The sequence below is a fragment of the Clarias gariepinus genome, chromosome 27 (genome assembly GCF_024256425.1).
Source record: "Clarias gariepinus isolate MV-2021 ecotype Netherlands chromosome 27, CGAR_prim_01v2, whole genome shotgun sequence".
NCBI lineage: Eukaryota > Metazoa > Chordata > Actinopteri > Siluriformes > Clariidae > Clarias > Clarias gariepinus.
In genome coordinates, this window is record NC_071126.1 from 11,598,435 (window position 1) to 11,617,167 (window position 18,733).

At 43.5% G+C, this 18,733-nt stretch overlaps 1 protein-coding gene across 8 annotated transcripts in view; it reads left to right on the top strand.

The window, feature by feature from the left end:
* The window catches only part of nhsl1b (NHS-like 1b), a 107,501-nt gene extending 89,522 nt beyond the window's left edge, over positions 1-17,979 (top strand). For 4 of the 8 annotated variants that reach the window (XM_053488890.1, XM_053488895.1, XM_053488892.1 and 1 more), the window contains exons 2-9: positions 2,220-2,372; positions 4,977-5,110; positions 6,947-7,133; positions 7,871-8,002; positions 9,370-12,537; positions 13,950-14,076; positions 15,022-15,066; positions 15,852-17,979. In XM_053488890.1, coding sequence (XP_053344865.1) covers positions 2,220-2,372; positions 4,977-5,110; positions 6,947-7,133; positions 7,871-8,002; positions 9,370-12,537; positions 13,950-14,076; positions 15,022-15,066; positions 15,852-16,509 — 4,604 coding nt within the window. In that variant the 3' untranslated portion in view covers positions 16,510-17,979. The remainder of the gene's footprint in view (positions 1-2,219; positions 2,373-4,976; positions 5,111-6,946; positions 7,134-7,870; positions 8,003-9,369; positions 12,538-13,949; positions 14,077-15,021; positions 15,067-15,851) is intronic. The other 4 variants (XM_053488891.1, XM_053488896.1, XM_053488893.1 and 1 more) reach the window with 3 other exon arrangements.
* The last annotated feature ends 754 nt before the right edge of the window (positions 17,980-18,733 follow it).

An 18,733-nucleotide genomic window follows, 5' to 3' on the forward strand; every position in this document is an offset into this window, starting at 1 on the left:
CATTCGTCTTGCTGTGGGCTTTATTACTCTCGCCAGGACTTTTTTTTTTTAGGTGACTTTTAGTTTAGGACTTGGACTGATGTACACACAAACCTCATAAATCTCAGAAGACAAAATCGCTCATGGTCCTCTGGACTGTCATGTCAATTTTGGAAGCTTTGATCATCATTAGAGCCTGTGTATAAACAGACACACACACACACACATTTATGCACGTGCGTGTTGAGCCAGTCCTGTGCTGTGGCTTTGATATTTATTTTCCGGGCATATCAAAAGACCACAATGCTCTTTGAAACTCTTTCTTTCCCAGAGCAGGTTGTTTTGTGCGTCTGTGTGTTTTCCGCGTGAGTGCACTTATTAGAATCTGTCTAGGTTTGTTAAGTGCTTTAAAATCTCTGTGTGTGAGTGTGTGAGTGTGTGAGTGTGTGTGTGTGTGTGTGTGTGTGTGTGTGTGTGTTCATGCAAAGTGATGACAGAACCAGCTGTTATTTGTCTTGCTGAGCTGTTCACACGTTCAGCTGACCACCTAACACACACACACGCACACACACACACACTTTTCTTTAGATCACTAGGTTTAAACATTTCTAGTCCCTGAACCTAGTTTCAGAAATATCTTCATAAATGTAACTTTAAACATTAACATTAAACCCCACCTAGGTTTTGGGTTCCCCTTGTGCCACCGGGGCAGCAGATCCTTTGGGTCCTCAATCGGATTGGGATCTAAGATGTTGGAAGGCCAGGTCAGCAGCTTTGTGCTCTTTTCCTGCTTGGCCCCCATGCGTGTCGGGTGTCTTGCTGTCGTGGCCAGCATTGACTGTTTTTGTGCCGTTTTGGATTTTCTGTAGGATTAAACCAGAAGGGCTTTGGGTTCCCATCAACCCGTTTCCAGTTTACTGTTGAAAAGTCGGTGATCAGTGTTGTTCAGCCCATCGGTGTACATGTTTCAGCAGCTGAAATGTTGACACTATTGCACATTGCATAGTGGATGTTAATGTTAATGATCAATAATCTTTAATGAGTTTATTGCAGTTGGGAATCTAATAAAAGAAAATGTATTAACTGCTAATGTTTGTTTTGCATCATGTTTCTCATGTGTCTATTAATCTGTACAGCACAAGAGGGGGACAGAATTTCGAAAGCTTTATGGCTTCACTAATTTTCCTTCATATAACTAATTTGTTATTGATAAAACTGATAAAAATGTAAAGCCTGTTGCATAGTAATTTGAGGTAGTGCTGGCTCGATGATTAAGGCTCTGGGTTACTGACGAGAGGGCTTTAACAACCCTCACCCCAGCTTCATAACAAGATCGGAAATTCCCTGTGCTGTAATAGAATATGTGGTTTAATCAAGACTTCCATAATAGTTCCAGAAAGCGAATGCGTAGGCAGCTTGTTGACTGTTGCTTTATACTTCGCCGCTCTACAGTCGTCTGAAGGTTCTCGGGTTCATCACACCATCCAGTGGCCACTGATCAGCAATGAGAGCTGGCGTTCGTTCACACATCACCTGTTTTAAGCTTTCCTGTGTATTGTAAATGAACATACAGTAGCAGTCTAGCAGCTCTCGGAACCATTCAGTGTCGTAATGGACGGATGACACCTGGGACCCCCTCCCAACCCAAAGCCCACACACCTCCTCCTGTTTACCGAGATGCTGCTTCCTCTCTCGATCATTCAGCCGCTGGCATTTCTGCTCAGTGCTCATGCATATGTAAACACCAGGGCTCTTACGCGAAAAACATTCACCCCGGCTCCCCCTTCCCCCGGCCCGCCTGCCGCTCCTAATGACCCATTTGCGGCTTTAAGACACGTCTCTGTGTTTAGACACGGCAGGACGGGTCGTTCAGGATCTCCTCCTCAAAAGGCGTGCTGGTGCGTGAAGGCAACTGAGACAGTAGGGTTTGGAGCAAACTGTTGGATCGTTTTAGCTGGAAGTCATGTCGAGTTTACAGATGGAGAATGTGAGCAGCATTTGGTGGTGTGTCTTCTTTTCTTTTTCTTTTTTTGATTGTTGTGTTTTGGCATTGAGCCTAGTGTGTCCTCAAAGAGTTTTTTTGTGTCTGCAGACTAGTCCAGATCTTACTCTTCTAAAGTAAAGACGTGTTCGCATTTTTGTAGGATTTCTGCATTTGCTGTCTCGATATCATGCGATTCATTTTAATCGCATGTGATCAAGGTGTTTATTTTCTGACCGTTACTTTGTTTCGTCCGCAGCCGTGTCTAACCTGGACGAGGAGAGTAAGTGGACAGTTCACTACGCGGCACCGTGGCACCAGCAAGAGAATGTCTTCCTGCCTTCATCCAGACCAGCCTGTGTGGAAGAGCTGCACCGGCAAGCTAAAGTCAACCTCAAAACAGCCCTCAGAGGTGAGATACCAACACCGGAGCTTCTCAGGGCTCCTTACGGTTAGGACGAGTGATTCGTATAGCGCTCACAGCCCGAGCATTCACAGACCTTCTGCGTGAGGAGTTATGAAGAGTAAACATTACTTGTATAGCAGTTCCATTGCAGAAATAACAAATTATTTAAAAAAAAATTAGAGAACATTTACATTAAAGCATTTGGCCGACTCCCTTATTGAGAGCGACTAACTTTATTATTATTATTATTATCCATCTGAATTTGGCGGTGGTGAGGTTTGATCCTAAGACCTTCAGATCCGTGGTTTAATGCCTAACCACTGAGATATCCCTACCATTGAATTTCACTTTTGTCACAAAAATCTGTAAAAACTACATATATAAAACTCTAATCTAATTTAACACAAATCTTCACTTTAGAGAAAGGTGGTTGAGCAGGTAGTGATGTCAGCTCACAGCTCCAGGGCTTAAAAGCCGTCTGGAATTTCGCCTGTTCTCCCAGTTCTCCCAGGTTCTTCTGGGTTTTCCAGTTTTATCCCACCTCGAAAAGACATTCCGGTAGTCTTATTACCTCCAAATTGCCCCTAGGTGTCATGTATTTATATGTGTGAGTGTCATCCTGTATGTATTCCCACATACCGCCCATGATGGGTTCGGGATCCACTACAACCTTGCCCAGGATGAAGGAAAATAAAGTGATATGCTTATTATAAATGCTGCAAAGATTTTCAAGCATTCAGCGCACAACTTTTATGCTGTGCTGTTTGGCTAAATGCATTATTCAGCACAGGGAGCATCAGTGCTGTACTGCAGCAGGTAAACACCCCGGCCAGCTGCAGGTCAAGACCATGCTGACACACCGGTGTTTTCGGTGTAGAGGAGGTCTGACGTCAGATCAGGTGATTAAGATGTAATGATATAAGTTAGATCTGATCCTGAGTCAGGAGGGGTAACATGAGCAGACCTTCAGTGGGCAGGTGGGCAGTGTGCTGGCTGCTTAATTATACAGTAACAGGTGTTACTGTACGAGTGGCATACGAGTGTGTGTGTGTGTGTGTGTGTGTGTGTGTGTGTGTGTGTGTGTGTGTGTGTGAGAGAGAGGAAGGGGTATGACGAGACATTTTTATTACCGCCCCACACACACACACTGACATCGATCAATCCTAGGTTTAGTGGAGTGAAATGGAAGAGTTTGCTGTATGCGTGTGTGTCCAGGGGAAGACAAAGGGCTGTGTGTACGAAACAGGGAGGAGTCTCCGGGGAATTCATATATCAGATAACCAGGATTGATTTCATACCTTTATTCTCTTTTACCTTCTCATGTTACTTCTCCCCCTATCGCTTTTTTTTTTTTTTTTTAACCACACACACACATACACACAAACACATTTCTGTGTGGCTTTCTACACTTCCTTTAGGGCACTTTTTTTAAAATGAGTCTGCTTCTCATGTTTTAGAGCTGAAGGGAAGTTTTTATTTATATGTATCCCATCTGTTAATGCACATTTCAAAGCACACACCAGGAAATAGGTTTAGTTCAGGGACTCGTGCTGTGTCTCTAATTGCGTTATGTACTATTATATCTGTATGTTATGATCCGTATTTGTCTGGGGTTCACACTGGGAAATATTGCATGTGTCAGCTGTATCACAGTTTTGTGTGTATATATATATACCTAAATTTATTGTCATGCATGCCTGGCATATATATACAGTATATAAAACATTAAATTTATCTATAAATGAATTAAAAATAAAAGTCTATCATGCAGTATGGTGTGATGCGCTGTAGTGTTTCATTCTCTACTTAACATTTCATTGTGGATCTTCTCCCATAACACATAATGTCCAAGTCCTAACATACTGTCTATGCGGATTGCCCACACTGTAACGGTCACTATAAACTCAAAACTCTTAATACCCCCTATTCCGTAAGGACTTTTTAAGATAAACACAAGCTGTGTTATTCCAAGGGTTTGCGTTTCATTCATGATGCTCAGGTGACTAAATGTGGGAGTCTCTCTGCGTCAGCGCGCCCGGGGAGACGTCCCGCTCTCTGCTTTTTTATTTCCATTGCCTCACTGACTTTGGAAGTTGTGTCATTACCATCAGGGAAATGGGAGGCCGCACGAATACGTTAGCACAGAGCTGATTATAGAAGAGGCTTCTGCTATCCGAATGTGTAAACGTGTTGTTTTGAGTAGACACACTTATCTGCATGGTTAATGGAGAGTAGTGTCAGAAATCTGCCTGGATTCCAAAGGGACATCGGGCTGCCATCTGTAGCAAGCAGCATGAAACCGAGACGCACTCCTGTGGTTGAGTCGCACACGCCTACGCCGCCAGACTCGCAGGGGTAGACGTGAGATGTTCCACTTCACACGTGCTTACATACTGTGCTGTTTTTTTTAACCACGTGTTTGTCATTTTCTGCTTTTATGAACCTCGAGAGATGTGCTGTTTCATTTCAACCACTAGAGGGAGCTCAATGGACACTTATACATACATCCCTTATTCTCAGGTTTCCTTGCCTACATAAATGACTTTCCCAGGCACTAATCTTTAATCCAGATTTCTTTGTTCTGACCAGGTGTGTGTGTTTGTTTTGCAGATTGTGATAAGCTGAGAAAGGATGGCTTTCGCAGTTCCCAATACTACTCCCAGGGTCCTACCTTCTCAGGTTCAGGCCAGTCCCGCATCAGCCAGATGGAGGATGAGGATGATATTGATGATATTGATGATAAGGTGAGACACCATGGCACATGCAAACACCATCAACTCGGAACCTTCTGAGTAGTTACAGCGGTCTATGTGTTAAGTGGTGGTGTCAGAATCACAATAATGGTTTTATGATGTTTTATTTATAAAAAATTTGACAGGACCCTGAAATCGTGTCAAATATACACATCATCCATGATGTCATTTACTTAGTATAAAACAAGTAAAAATAACTAATCTGCAAGCATAATAAATTAATATACAAACAAAATATAATAATAAAAAAACTAAAATATCTGTATATAAATAGAAAGGGATCTTAATCAATAATCAGTTTGAATAAAAACGCATCATGTAAAGACCTCAATTCCGATCCGGCTCGATCAAAATTCTCTAATTCTGTCTAATTTTCAATCAGATGGTGTAAATCTTAGATAATCCGTTCAATCTGGCAAATATTGGCCATGTAAACAATTACATTGAAATAAATAGACTCTTTCGGTGCATGTTTGCACTTTGTAGGGGTAACATTCGGTGACATAATGAATTTCCAGAAAGGAAACTTTGAATGGCCTGTATTTCACACACACACAGAACCGTCTACCCAATCATTGTTGAGAATTAATTCCTGTAGCGAATCAGAACATAGAAGGTGGGGTTTATCAATATCAAGAAAAGAAGAAAAACCCAATCTAACCTTAAAGTCGAGGTGGAAAATCTTTATTTGTGTGATATTTCTGGCAGATTAAAAGTCCAAAAAAAAAAAAAAATTATATTCTAAAACGTCGTGAGCATGGAAACACACTATTTGTCATTTGTAAACAGTTAACTTAAAGTGTGTAATCAGAACGATTTCAATCAGATTAAAGCAATATTGTCGATGTAAATGTATCCCATGTGACGGAGATGAGTGTACATGAAGGTGCCGGTGAAAGAGTGGAGTATCTGTAAGTCGGTCTACAACGGCCTCATCTCAGGTTCCTACGTCCCTTTGTTTTCTCTCGCTCTCTCTCTCTTAGTCTTTTATTAGTGTTGTCAGCCATGTGTTGCTGCCTTGCCTCTGGAGACACACCGCCACAAGCCACCTGTTACTTTCAGCTTAGAGCATTCGTCTTACTTACTGGGATCTTAATGGAATAATGTGGCTGTGGATGCAGAATTACTGGGAGGCTGGCGCGATCCATCATGTGTATATTACTCACATCTGTTCCGAAACCTAATTAGATCTTTAGCCTGAGTTGAGTTATTATTAGTTGTTTATTCGACACAACAACAAGTACAAAAGTATTCATACACTTATACACTGGTCCTGTATGTTGATGTGTGATGAAACTCAAGGCAGTCATTTTGACTAATTCCTAACCTTTTTTTTTTCTTTTTCGGGGGTTTTTCCGTCCCTCGGTGGTGATTGCGCTGACGGGATGTTTCTCGCTCGTCATGCTGCATAACTACTATCACTATAGGTGTCCGTGTTTTAATGGCACCGCTGCGGGAGCGGGAATCCAGCTGCTTCAAACCGTTCCATTCATAGCTGCTGCTTGTGCTCTGAGTCATAATTCACAATGCCGGAACAGGTTTCCTGCCAGAGTGAATTTCCGACTTCATCTCCTGCGTGTGCGCACATGTCTGTTTTCACAAACCTCCGCGTGTCCAATTGGCCGTGAAACTGCTCTGTGTACTCATAAACTTTCAAAAGGTCAGGACCGCTATAAAGCACCTCTGGACGGAAGCTGAGCAGTCGGCACTGATTAAGTGAGGAAAAAGCTGATCGCTAGCCATCTAGTACTTATTCGCTCAGTTTCTGTTATTTCGTTTATCTCAAAGAGTCCTTTCACCTGACTCTACCTTTTACTTTTCTTCCAGTCGAATGCCTCCTCTGCAGACGGGGACAAAAGCTCCAGCGCAATGAGAGCAAACGGTGCAGTAAAGGCCGTCAGGGATGAGGTGGACGGGCAGGAGTCGCGCTTCAAACCCTTACCCACTCCCGAGGAAAAAATGAGACAACAAGCTCAGGCCATTATGACCGACATCGTTCCCATCAATGTCACAGGTAAGAATCGCACCCTATCAGAGGTGTCGATATTAACCGTCATGGCATCGGCTGTACAATTTACTTCATAAGGTGTGGTGAAGATGAGACCACTGCGAGTTTGTGATCTTTCCTTTCTAGGATTTATTTTACTGTCGGATCACTTTTTTCAGAGTTATCGCTATTTCGGTGGCTCGTATACCTGCATGCACTAACATTAACACCACTGTGGTGCTGTATGTAAACTCGTTATGTAAACGTCTTTCTTTTTACTAACCTGATCTATACTGTACGTAATTTCATTTAATTTAATATGAAGAAATAAGGAGTGTCTCAAGACTTGCACAGTTATACACACCCACACTCAACATGCACATAGTTGCTGGATGTCTAAACAGCATGAAAATCATGTGTTCTATATGATGTGAGTCAATAAGCAGTACAGCATGATCTATTGAACAAACTGCTGTGCATGATTGTTTTTTTTTTTTTTCATTAATCCTTCTGCTATACTGCGTATCCTGTATAGGGTCATAGAGATTTTAGGCACAAGGTGTGGTACACCCTGGACAGGGTGCAATCCATCGCAGGGCACACACACACTACGTGCACTTTGGAAACTTTTTTTTTTTTTTTGCAAGTTGTCTCATGCATCGTGTTTTAATTTATGCATATATGTATACCCCGCATGAGAAATGCATGCTCGTCACTAACTGCCTGTCTGCTCTCCACACCTGCACTCCTCGCCTGGTCTCCAGGGATGACGTTTGACCGTCAGGCCAGCGTCCGTCGCTCCCTAATAAACACTGACACTCTGACCCGTCGGCCCAAGAAGGTCAAACGGAGAACGACTATTTCAGGTTTACCCAACAACGTTCAGCAGGAACTAGGTATGGTTTGGCTCGACCAGCTTCCACCGTTGCTGCTCCTGCTTTGCCTGCCATCATCTAGCCTTCATGTTGTAGGTGTAGTGTAGTGCCCAGTGTCAAACTCTTGCTAGTGCTTCATAATCTTCGTCAATGTGCAAGCTTTTTGCTTCTTTACTTTTTGTTCTGTTTCAGAACAATCAAATCAGAGTCTGATTTGAGCATCCATCATCTTCTTCCCAGTCCAGCTCTATGTAGTACTTTGTCCACTACATTCTTTTTACAGCTTCTAGTGCATTGCTCTATTGCTTTCTTTTTTTACCCCATTTACACAGTCTGCATTTTTCATTTAACCAGTGCAATACAATATTTACCCTTAGATCCATGTTTTACCTACTGTATTATGTAGCTTTAGAATTTAGCACTTTAGCTTTCATGTCCAATCTATTTACAGTCTGCACCCTGGGTCATGGTATCCTGAATGTGAAGATGATGTACCACATTTTGTAATTTAGCCCACTGCAATCTTAGGTTGATCCACTTTTCAGATTTATCTTGCAGATCGTATAACATTTTTGTGGGTAGTAAAAAAAAAAAGAAGGAAAACGGTGGTCAACCAGGACTCAACAACAACAGGGCCATGGGGCAAATGAAAGGTTTCTGGGCAACTCTTTAGCATTTTCTTAACACACACACATGGATCTGTTGCTGCTTTTAATACCATTTCTTTCCATGTACATGCTGGTTTCTGCATTGAGAATGCCAAGCCTCCTTATGTAATTGTTTCTTTTGCATGTACATAGCTGTCGGTATCAGCTTTAAACATCCTAACCTTTGAGCAGAAGGGTGTGGGTATAGCGTTGTTCTAATCCTGGTTCCTAATCCATAGCGAAACTGCTTTAATTCCCACTGCAGTGGTTATTTATATGCTGTACCATTTCTATACAGATAAAAGCTAAGATAATGTAACCATGATGTTTAAGTAACTGTTGAAAATACTGTCCATGACAACATTTTGTATATATACTGTATTTTTGTAATGTGTGTGGGTGTAAGTAATACTGAGAAAATCTGTGCTGCTATTTGAGCTGCCCATCCTACCTCATGGTCTTGGTTCTGATCCGAGACAAATGCACATTCACTCATGCACTCTCAGGACTAGGCAATGTTACGGTAGTCTTCCTCCAGGCTATCAGTTCTAATCAAAATTTCCACATATTGTTAACATGTCAGATGTGGGCGCAGCTAATCAAATTAATTAGTGCTCTTAATAGGCATGCTTCAGTCTGATTGACAGCAGATGTCAAGAAGAGATGAAGTGAGGAAGGGGGAAGGGAGCACCTGTAGCAATGCTCATGAATGTTTCTCATTACTGTTTTTCTCCACTGCAGCTAAGGGACGAGGAGGGGAGCTCCGACCACAGTCCATGTTTATTCCTGGAGCGTTTTCAACATTGGAACGTTCTGGGAGTTTGAGTTCTACGCTAAGGCGCTCTGAGATGAGGGATTCCATGTGCCAGACCGAGGAGGTAAAAATTGTTCCACCGTCTGTAAGGAGGATCCGAGCTCAGAGAGGCCAAGGAATTGCTGCCCAAATGGCTGGCTTGTCAACATCCGCGACCAATATATCTACAGGTGCAAATGAACATTCTCCGGGATCTCCTGTGCATGTCATGGCTCCTCGATTTAATGGTGACCCTCAGCGCTTCCACAGTTTGCCACGTGGTGCCCGGGTTTCTTTGAACCCTGATCTTTTAAACAGCGGTAACTCGATTAGGCCAGAGGATAGTGCCGTACCAGCATCGCGGCAAATTGGAAAGCTCCAAGTTGATGACACTGCAGTTCACATGAGGAACGCCCCCAGGACTAGCACTTCAGCCCGCCCAAAATCCCAGGAGGTATGGGGATCACATGGGGACTGGGGGACTGCATCTGTTGTATCTCCTCATGCAGCATACTCAACATCGCTCATCCCCAATGCAACATTGTCATGTTCAGCTGAGGTGATTTCCCTTCACTCTAGCCCAGAGCAGCAACTGCATGCAAGGCCTCTCAGGATATCATCAAGTATCAATGGAGAAAGCTCCACCAGTGTGGCAACCAGTGCTGAGACAGGAGAGACAGACATGCAGGAAGCCCGTCAGTCAGACAGCAGCTTAAATAGCCACAGTACCCTTGCTGCAGGAACAGCATCATCAGATGAGCAATGGATTTATGACACCCCTGAGAATGTCTTGCCCAGAAGACCCCTCACCTCCAGCTGCTCCACTCCTATCAATCATCTCTACAATAGCCTGGAGCGGTCCTCTAAAGGAACAGACTCCAGTTCACTCTACTCCATGGACAATGATGGTTACTACACTTCCATGCATTTGGACTCGGGTCTGAGACCAAAAGGGCCTAGCATTGCAGGCAGGACAGCACGGCATAGCATGTATGAGTACATAGGCCAGCCAGGTGATCGTAGCAGCATTTACAGCAATCAGTCGCTATCTCGATCCATTTCCCTCCGCAAGTCTAAGAAGCCACCCCTCCCACCAGCACGTACAGACTCCCTGCAGCGTAAGCCTAAGAATAAAAATGCTGTTAATGCTAGCAATGGTTCGATTCTTAATGAGTCACTGATTGCTACACTTCAACAGTCGCTGCAAAATGGGTTGAAAGGAAAGGGGTCTTTGACCTCATCATCTCAAAGCCCTAGTAGTGACTATGAAGACCCCTGGATGTTGCGCCCTAGGAGCCAGAGCAGCTTAAGTGCAAGCAGTAGCGGTGTGTCAGCCGCAGGGGTGGCTAATGTTTATTCCATCTGTCATGTCACACCGTCACAGAGTGACACCAGCAGCCTGCGGTCTGATTACGCAGAGTCTTGGGGCTATTACATGGATTACCCTCGTCTGCATAGTGATCAGGCACAATCACCAGCACATACAAACTTGATGTCTAATGGAGGACAACCCGATATAGTGACAAATGGACCACATATCCACAACGATATTCAAAAAGCCCTTCCTCCTGCTCAGGGCAATATGTCAGCAAAGCCTCAGGTAAACACATCCTCGCCAGATAGGGTACATCGATTGACCTCCCCTTCAAGTGGATATTCAAGTCAGTCCAACACTCCAACAGCTGGTACTCCTGTTCCCACGTTTATGAGGTCTATGTCACCTTCTGGCTGTAAGCCCAAGCCACGTGTGCCTGAAAGGAAGTCCTCTTTGCTCTCGTCAGTGTCCATCTCCTCTTCTTCAACATCTTTATCTTCTAACACTTCAGATTCTAATAGGAACAACATCCCCCCTCCACCCCCACCACTGCCTCATTTATCAGGGTCTCTTTCACCGCTAACCCATGAACCTTTCCCTCCACCTCTTCCTCCCTGCAGTCCTGTCTGCTCTTCAAGTCAAACCTTTCCACCTCCACCTGCTCCTCCTTTACCCAACACCCCACATCACGAAGTAATATCCTTAAGCCCGCTCTCCATAGATTCCTCTTCAGAGTTTCCCCCCCCTCCTCCAGAGTTGTTGAATGACGACAGCTTGCTCCATAATGGATCCTTTAGCCCCATTCTTCATCCGCCCCTACCTCCACCACCTCCCTCTACTGTAAATGCTCATACTCCCCCACAACCCCCATGCTTGCCTGCATTGACTCCAGTTATACCTTCTTCTGCAAGCCTAAAGGGAATTAAAAAAAGACTTAAACCAGTAAACTCAGACAGAAGGTCAATGTCCATTCATTCTGAAGAGATTGGCAAGCCTGGGATGCCAATAATAACCCCGTTTGCTCTCCAAAGTGTGCAGCTTCGGTCCGTCAAGCAACCAGAGAAAAGGGAAGACAGCAATAAATCTCAACAGGTGGAAACTGAGCGGATTTCTACTAAGCATGGCACGACAGAGAATTTTAAACAGTTAGAGGACCCGACTGTTGTGTCAAAGCAACCTTCTTGCTCTACTCCTGAAATAAATGGAACAATGAAATCTCCATCAACAGAGAATATACCCGCCAAAGACAAGAACCAAGAAGAGATACCACCTAAGACAAATCCAGAAGAAAAAATTCCTTATGAATTGACTGATTGCCCTTTAAGTGACTTTCTAAGCCACCCTGAAGCAGAGTTGGATGGTATACAGAGGGAGGAGAGGAAACCACAAAACACCACACCCAAGAAAGCACCTCCTCTGTTGTCCAAGAAGCCCAAACTCTCCAAAGTCTCCGCTATCGACGCAGAGCTTATTGTAGAGGACAAGCAGACACTGCACAATGAGGAGAAGGAATCTTTTCAAGAGATTTTAAAAGTTCAAGAATCCATGCCTGTTTGCGTGCCTAACCCAGAGGTTGTGGAGGAGGTAGAAAAAAATGATGACAAAATTTTCGCGTGTGAAAGCATCACATGCCCGGCTGATAGTCGGGTTGAGGAACCTTCGCAGACACCCGTCAATCTGGAAGCCTCTGTGTCTGCTGATGATGAAATGGACTATTCAGAAGGAGAAGAGGAAGAACATGGAGATGATGACGAATATACAATAAGCAGCACTGCAACATCAGTCTGCTCCAAAGATGACGGTGAGTGAAAATTTTCTAAATTTGCTCTCAGTGGTCATTTGTAAAACTTGGTGACAGAATCATACATTTTTCAGTTCTTTAGTTCTTTTTTTAAATACTGGAAACACTAGACATTGTCAGATGTATATGTTATACTCTTCTTGATGAAGAGCATGGGAGTACCTTTGAGAAGTCAGACTAATGAACACAACGCAAGTGATTTGTAGTTCTTCTGTCATATGGTGAATAATCAGTTTTATACTCCTGTGAACTGGTTGAACTGAATATTATCATGAGCTGAATTTCACCTTTCTGGGAGCTTCCAAGGGCAGTGCAGTTGTAAGCGTAATGTTTGTCTAATTCTAGTGAACTGAGGCAAGGGATTATGCCCACCTCCTCCCTGGCGAATCGGGGCTTGTGGCACACTACTGCAGCAGACATTTTAATTAATTCTTTCTGTTCTTCCTGTCTGTACTGGCATTTGGCATACATCTATCATCTTCATTTACTGTTCCACCAACTTCCTCTTTGTCCTGATTGTTCCTTTTCTTCTCTTCAATTCCCTCATTTCTGTTTTTCTTTTTTTTCTTCTTCCCAGTCCATCCAGTATACCCAGGGTTATTTTTAAATCCTGTTTCACACCTTTTTTTTTTAAATCTCTTCCGTATTCTTCCTTCATTAGTTTCCTTATCCTTACATCTGTGACATCCCCGCTTCCATCATGTACTCTGTCTCTTTCTCTTTCCATCCTGCCCTGCACATCGTCATAGTAAAGATAGGATGGGGGCAGTCTTCCCAAGGGCTGGCTGCTTAGTGTGGAGGGGAGGGGTATATAGGGGCTGGGAGGGGGGAGGAAAGAGAGTGGATAACATGAGCTACATCATCTCAGGCAAGTGCAGATGAGAGAGCAGAACGAGAGGACAGGATCAGAGCAACTCAACTTTGATGGAGAGGTGGATTCATCTATGAAAATGTAAGAGTTGAGAGAGTTACTGATTGTTCTTTAAGGCGAGCATTTTGTCCTTGAGTGCGGCAGGGTGTCTGTGTTAGAATGCGATGCTTACTCGAGTAGGATAAATGTGTCATTCTTTAGATTGTCCTTTTTTCTGACATTGAGTATGCTTTGCAGCTGTTGTGTCAGAGTTCTGAGCAAGTATTCCGTATTTCTGACTTGTGCCGTACACGTTAGCGTGTTTTACTTATCTCCCTCCAGAACGTGTGGTATGTCACCCGTTCTACCCACGTCATGTAGATGCAACATGCTTTCGAGTCGGACAGGCTCCGTGCCATCTCTGGAATGTGTGCAATGTGTGCAGTGTATGTGGCTGTGGGTGCTTGTTTTCCCTCTCCATAAGAAACAGTGTGTGTCAGCACCTCAGAGCTACCAGCTCTCCCTGCTGTCTATATTCATTTGCCATTCATATGTCTTCCAGGTGAAGTATTCGACTCCAACTCATCAAACTCGCCCCAGACTCCCAGCATTAACGGTGACGACTCTCAAGACATGGTAACTCCCACACGGCCTCGCACCACAGAGGACCTCTTTGCAGCAATTCACAGGTACACACCTTTTTTTTTTTTTTAGTCCTTATGTGACACCTATCGTTTTTCTTCTCGTCAATAAGCGTCTGTGAGTATTCTTTCCTAACTTTAAAGCAGTGCGTCTTCCTGATTCTCTAATAGATCTAACGTAGAGAGAGGCTTGTCTGGTTTCTCTGTCAGATTATACGGTTCTCAGCTGCAGGGTTAACTGAATTAAGGAGGAAAAATAAGCTTGTATACTGTGGATCCAGTCACTGCACACGTCTAGGGTCAAATGTGTTTGTTTTTGTCAATGGCATGGTTTCTGTGTGGTGCATGAACAGTTTGTTCTGTTCCGTACAGACGCAAAGACAATTGTACAAATGCAGGAAAAATGGATTAAGAAGTAATGGATAAGCAAACACACATTGAACACACACTATTTGTCTGTAGGCCATGATCTCACCATCTGGCACTGAATGTGAAACCTGCTTTGTACATTTTTACATTATGTGTCCTTTTATTACCTGTTTTCTTTGAGTTTCAGTTTAATATGTTGAAGGGGTCACACTGAGGTGAAATCTTATGTCATTTTTGAGGATGGCTCATATAGTTAAGGCTGACGGTTACTGGGTTACTGATTGGAAGGTTGGGGGTTCGAGCACCAGCACCACTAAGTTGACACTGTTGAGCCCTTGGGCAAGGCCCTTAACCCTCTCTCTTCCAGGGGGGAGGTAACCTGGCTGACCCTGTCATTATGGAATATCTTTAAGTGTTTGTTTTTTTTCCAGTTATAACTAGTCATTTTGAAAGAAACGATAATGTTTCCTAAGGCAGAATGAATTCAGCAAGAATCGCGGTCTCAGCCAATCCCTTGTGCTGCACCACTGTGCTTAACTTGTATGTATCCTATACAAAGATGCATGTCTCTTATTATCTTTGTTTCTGTCTCCCTTCATCTCTCCTGCCCACCGTACTGCTCAGCTCAGACCGTGAATGGCTGGGCATGAATGCCCCCCAGCCCCAGAGGTGCGGTCTGGCAAGTAATTGGCCGTTGGTGTTTCCCCTCTCGTGGCGGTGCCACAGTGGGATTACCCTTATAATCCTTTAGCACTGTAATACATTTCTGCTTGATTCCCCTGCTAATCCCTTTGTCCAGTAATCTACAGCGCTGGTGCAGATTTTATTTCAGAATCAGGACTAGTGGGCATGGTACTTGGGCACTCGTCTCAGTAAAGAGACTCCATTCTCTTCTTATTTACAATGATTTGGGGCACTTTTCCCAGAGTGCTCTAGTGCTTAATTCCCCTATCCCAGGGCAAACACACAAACACCCACCTCCCAGATTTTAAAGTGCACAGATCACAATATTGCCCAACAGAAAGACATCCATGCTCTTCCAGTACATGCAACCCTGCACTGCAAAGACATGAACTACGTCAGGAACTACTAGTTATATTACTACTAGTTACTACTAATAAGAAAACTCGAAGCAGAATCATGGCAGGGTGGAGGTGTATTTCTCATTAGAGAAATAATAATGACATCAACCGTAATTGTATTTTTTTATCTGAGTTGCTTTCTTTGCACTTTAGTTTATAATAAATTGGCTTCAATTACATAACTAATACACGGGTAACCTTGCAAGTTAAAACTCCCCGTCTCCGGCTTTTTATGTTCAGTTGTTCAGTTTTTAGTTGCGGGAAAAAAAAATAGCTTCTTGCTTGCATACCATCTTGCATAACCATGGTTTAAGTTCTCATCTCCTCCGTTTGAACACTTCTGACCCCCAACCTTGTGTTTTTACTTTGCAGGTCCAAGCGAAAGGTCCTGGGTCGAAGGGAGTCAGACGATGAGCGTGTGCGAGGTCAATCATCTCCTCCGGCCACACCGACAGGACCAGTTCCTTCCCTCACCTCGACTCTGCCTCGACAGTCTGGTTCTATCCAGCGCAGCCTGCGCAAATCAGCCACCAGCAGTGACACCTTCAAGGCACTGCTGTTAAAGAAGGGCAGCCGCGCAGAAGGCAGCTTCCGCATGTCCGCTACTGAAATGCTACGCACAACCGACCCGCGGTCCCAAAGGACTCGATCGCTAGACTCCTCTCTGGACCCGAGTTCACCTACAGGAGGCCTGGACAGCCCCTGCTCTTCCCCTGGTCGCAGCAAGAGGCTGCCGGAGGACTGGCCCCGGAATGAGACCGTACTGCAGCGTTACTCTCTGTCTTCGCCCTTGTCCCCTTCCTCCATGCTGGGACCAAAGTACGGCCGATCTCGCACACCGCCCTCTGCTGCCAGCAGCAGGTACAATTCCCGGAGTCGTATTCCTAGCAGCCCAATGACCGTTATCTGTGAGAGAGAAGGAGAGTTAACCGAGAGTGGAGAAGGACTGGATGAAGCTGTTTCTCCATTAGGTTCCTCCATCACAGTTACTCAAGACTTAACTGGCACTTTATGTGAGGGGGAGACTTAACACGAAAATGACTTTTTCCCATTAAGGGAACGAATGAACTTCGTCACAGTGGCAGAGGACCAGTGGAAGAGCAGATGGGAGCCTCTTATCTGTCTGGTCCTCAGTCAAGGCTCCGGGCCATGCTGCACAAAACTGGTTGTAATGGTAGGAGATACGTCGAGCCATAAGGTGCCTCCTTCAGACTAATTTGTGTCTGAAGTAGATCCCATTTCTGTCCCAGCTCTTCACTATTTTTGTTCCTGCTGTTGTATGAGAGAAAGTGCTTTCCTTTATAGTAGTACACTTAAATCCATTTCTTTGTTCTGTTTGGTTTGCTTGTCACCTTCCACTGTTTACCTTAAGAACTTTATGTTGGGAAGGTATAAGGACTGAGTTATAATAAACGGTATGTGGGAATCTGAGATGAAGGATTTGCCAAGCAAGTGTCATCCCTTCGACCAGTGGCTAGAACGGCTCTTCTTTGTGAAAAGCACAGCGTGTTCTCGAGCTTGCAGCCCAGCCCATCTGCAGCGAGCTGACCGATGAACACTTGCTTAGAAATTTATGGTGAATTTCAGATCGACAGACACACCGCCATGAACTCCGGATGCCGTGTAAAAGCATTTCCACTGTTTTCGCTCACTCTCGAGACTCACCTGTTGTGAGGGAACTGACAAGCAGGTCCAACACACAGTGGTGAAGAGTGTCATGTACAGGACTGTTGAAGCTGCACAACTGAGACGCAGGTTGAGGTGCTGTAGGAGAAGATTTTCTGTTCGATTTTTAGTATGTAGCTTTGCACTGTGTTCATGTGTCCGTTCGTCTGTTGCTCGTTCAAAATGTTTAAATGTCCTGCCCGTGTTGGTTATGAGTTTTTACCCGCAAAGAGAAAACCTACTTGAACTGAGTAACATCCGTGTTGTTTGAAATATTTTTGTTAACCAAAGAGTTTAAAGCTAAAATGTAAATGTGGCCTGCTGTAGGGACTCTGGGGAGCTCAGGCGCTCACTCGACTGGGAGCAATAAAGATTCTTCTGTAAAGCTTTGCTAAAGACTAGCTTTTACATTTCTTCTCATTTAATAACAACTTTAAAAATCTTACATAAAATCTCTCATGTGCAGTTTTATACTGTTTTTTTTTTTTTTTTTGTATATAAACCAAAAAATAACTTTTGGATTTATTTTCAAAGAATTTGTACACCCTTGTTAGAGGAAATGGCTTTCTTTTGTAGAGTATTTATTTTTAGATTAAGCGGAATGTGATGTGGTTTATTTCAGAGGGGTTTTACAGATCTGCAGCACAGACTCATCATTATTTGGAAACAGTTACATCACTGTTTTAGTCCCATGATCAGTTTCCGACTTTGTGGCCTTTATGTCTCATTCTTGTCCTTTTGATCCAGGAAACCAAAAAGACAGTGACAGAGGAAGAAGGCTGCTAATCCTCATGTTTGTCTCTCTAATACAATAAATGGTGATATTTAAAAATGGGCCATCTGTGTTTGAGATTCACTGCTACCTGTCAGCTAGTCGGATAAACCACACTCATCACGGGCGTCTCCATGGCACCCATGGTCGTATGTCATCTCTAACGATTTCTGGAGGGTCACCGCTTACTGCTCGGTCATGTCCATCTTTGTCCTCACAATCTCAGTCATGTAGGCCAGAAGACACAGAGCCTTAATGCGGGTTAAGTCAGGCTTATAGAATTATGTCAGATATCCAAAACATTTGTGATTTTGATTTCCCCAACAAACTTATTTCCCACATTTTTCCGTTCCTTCAACAAGGAAACACGGTGTTAATGTCCCAGCCGAAGTAACTGTCAGATAATGCATGTCATATCTCAAAATCCTCTTATTTCACTCCAAATACGTTATTTCCGTTTCCATGTAAATGTGCTTTATAATGGCTATGTCCTTCCAGAGAACAGCAGAGCTAAGCAACAAACTGGGGGAGGGGAATCTCCTTATATGAGGTCACAATAGGGTCAATCAAAAATAGTAAAATGCAAAAAGCATGGCATCTATATATATATATAATATTCAGACAATAAAATATATATATTTTATGCAGAAATGCTTTCAAAAGCATTCTTTTGCTCATGCCTTATTTTTGTATGTGCCCAAGACTTTTGCAAAGTACTATAAGTAAAATGGAAAATACATAAGTATATTAAAATACTGAATGATTTTAGTACATAATTACGCAGACATAATAAACATATATAACAACATTGGTACAG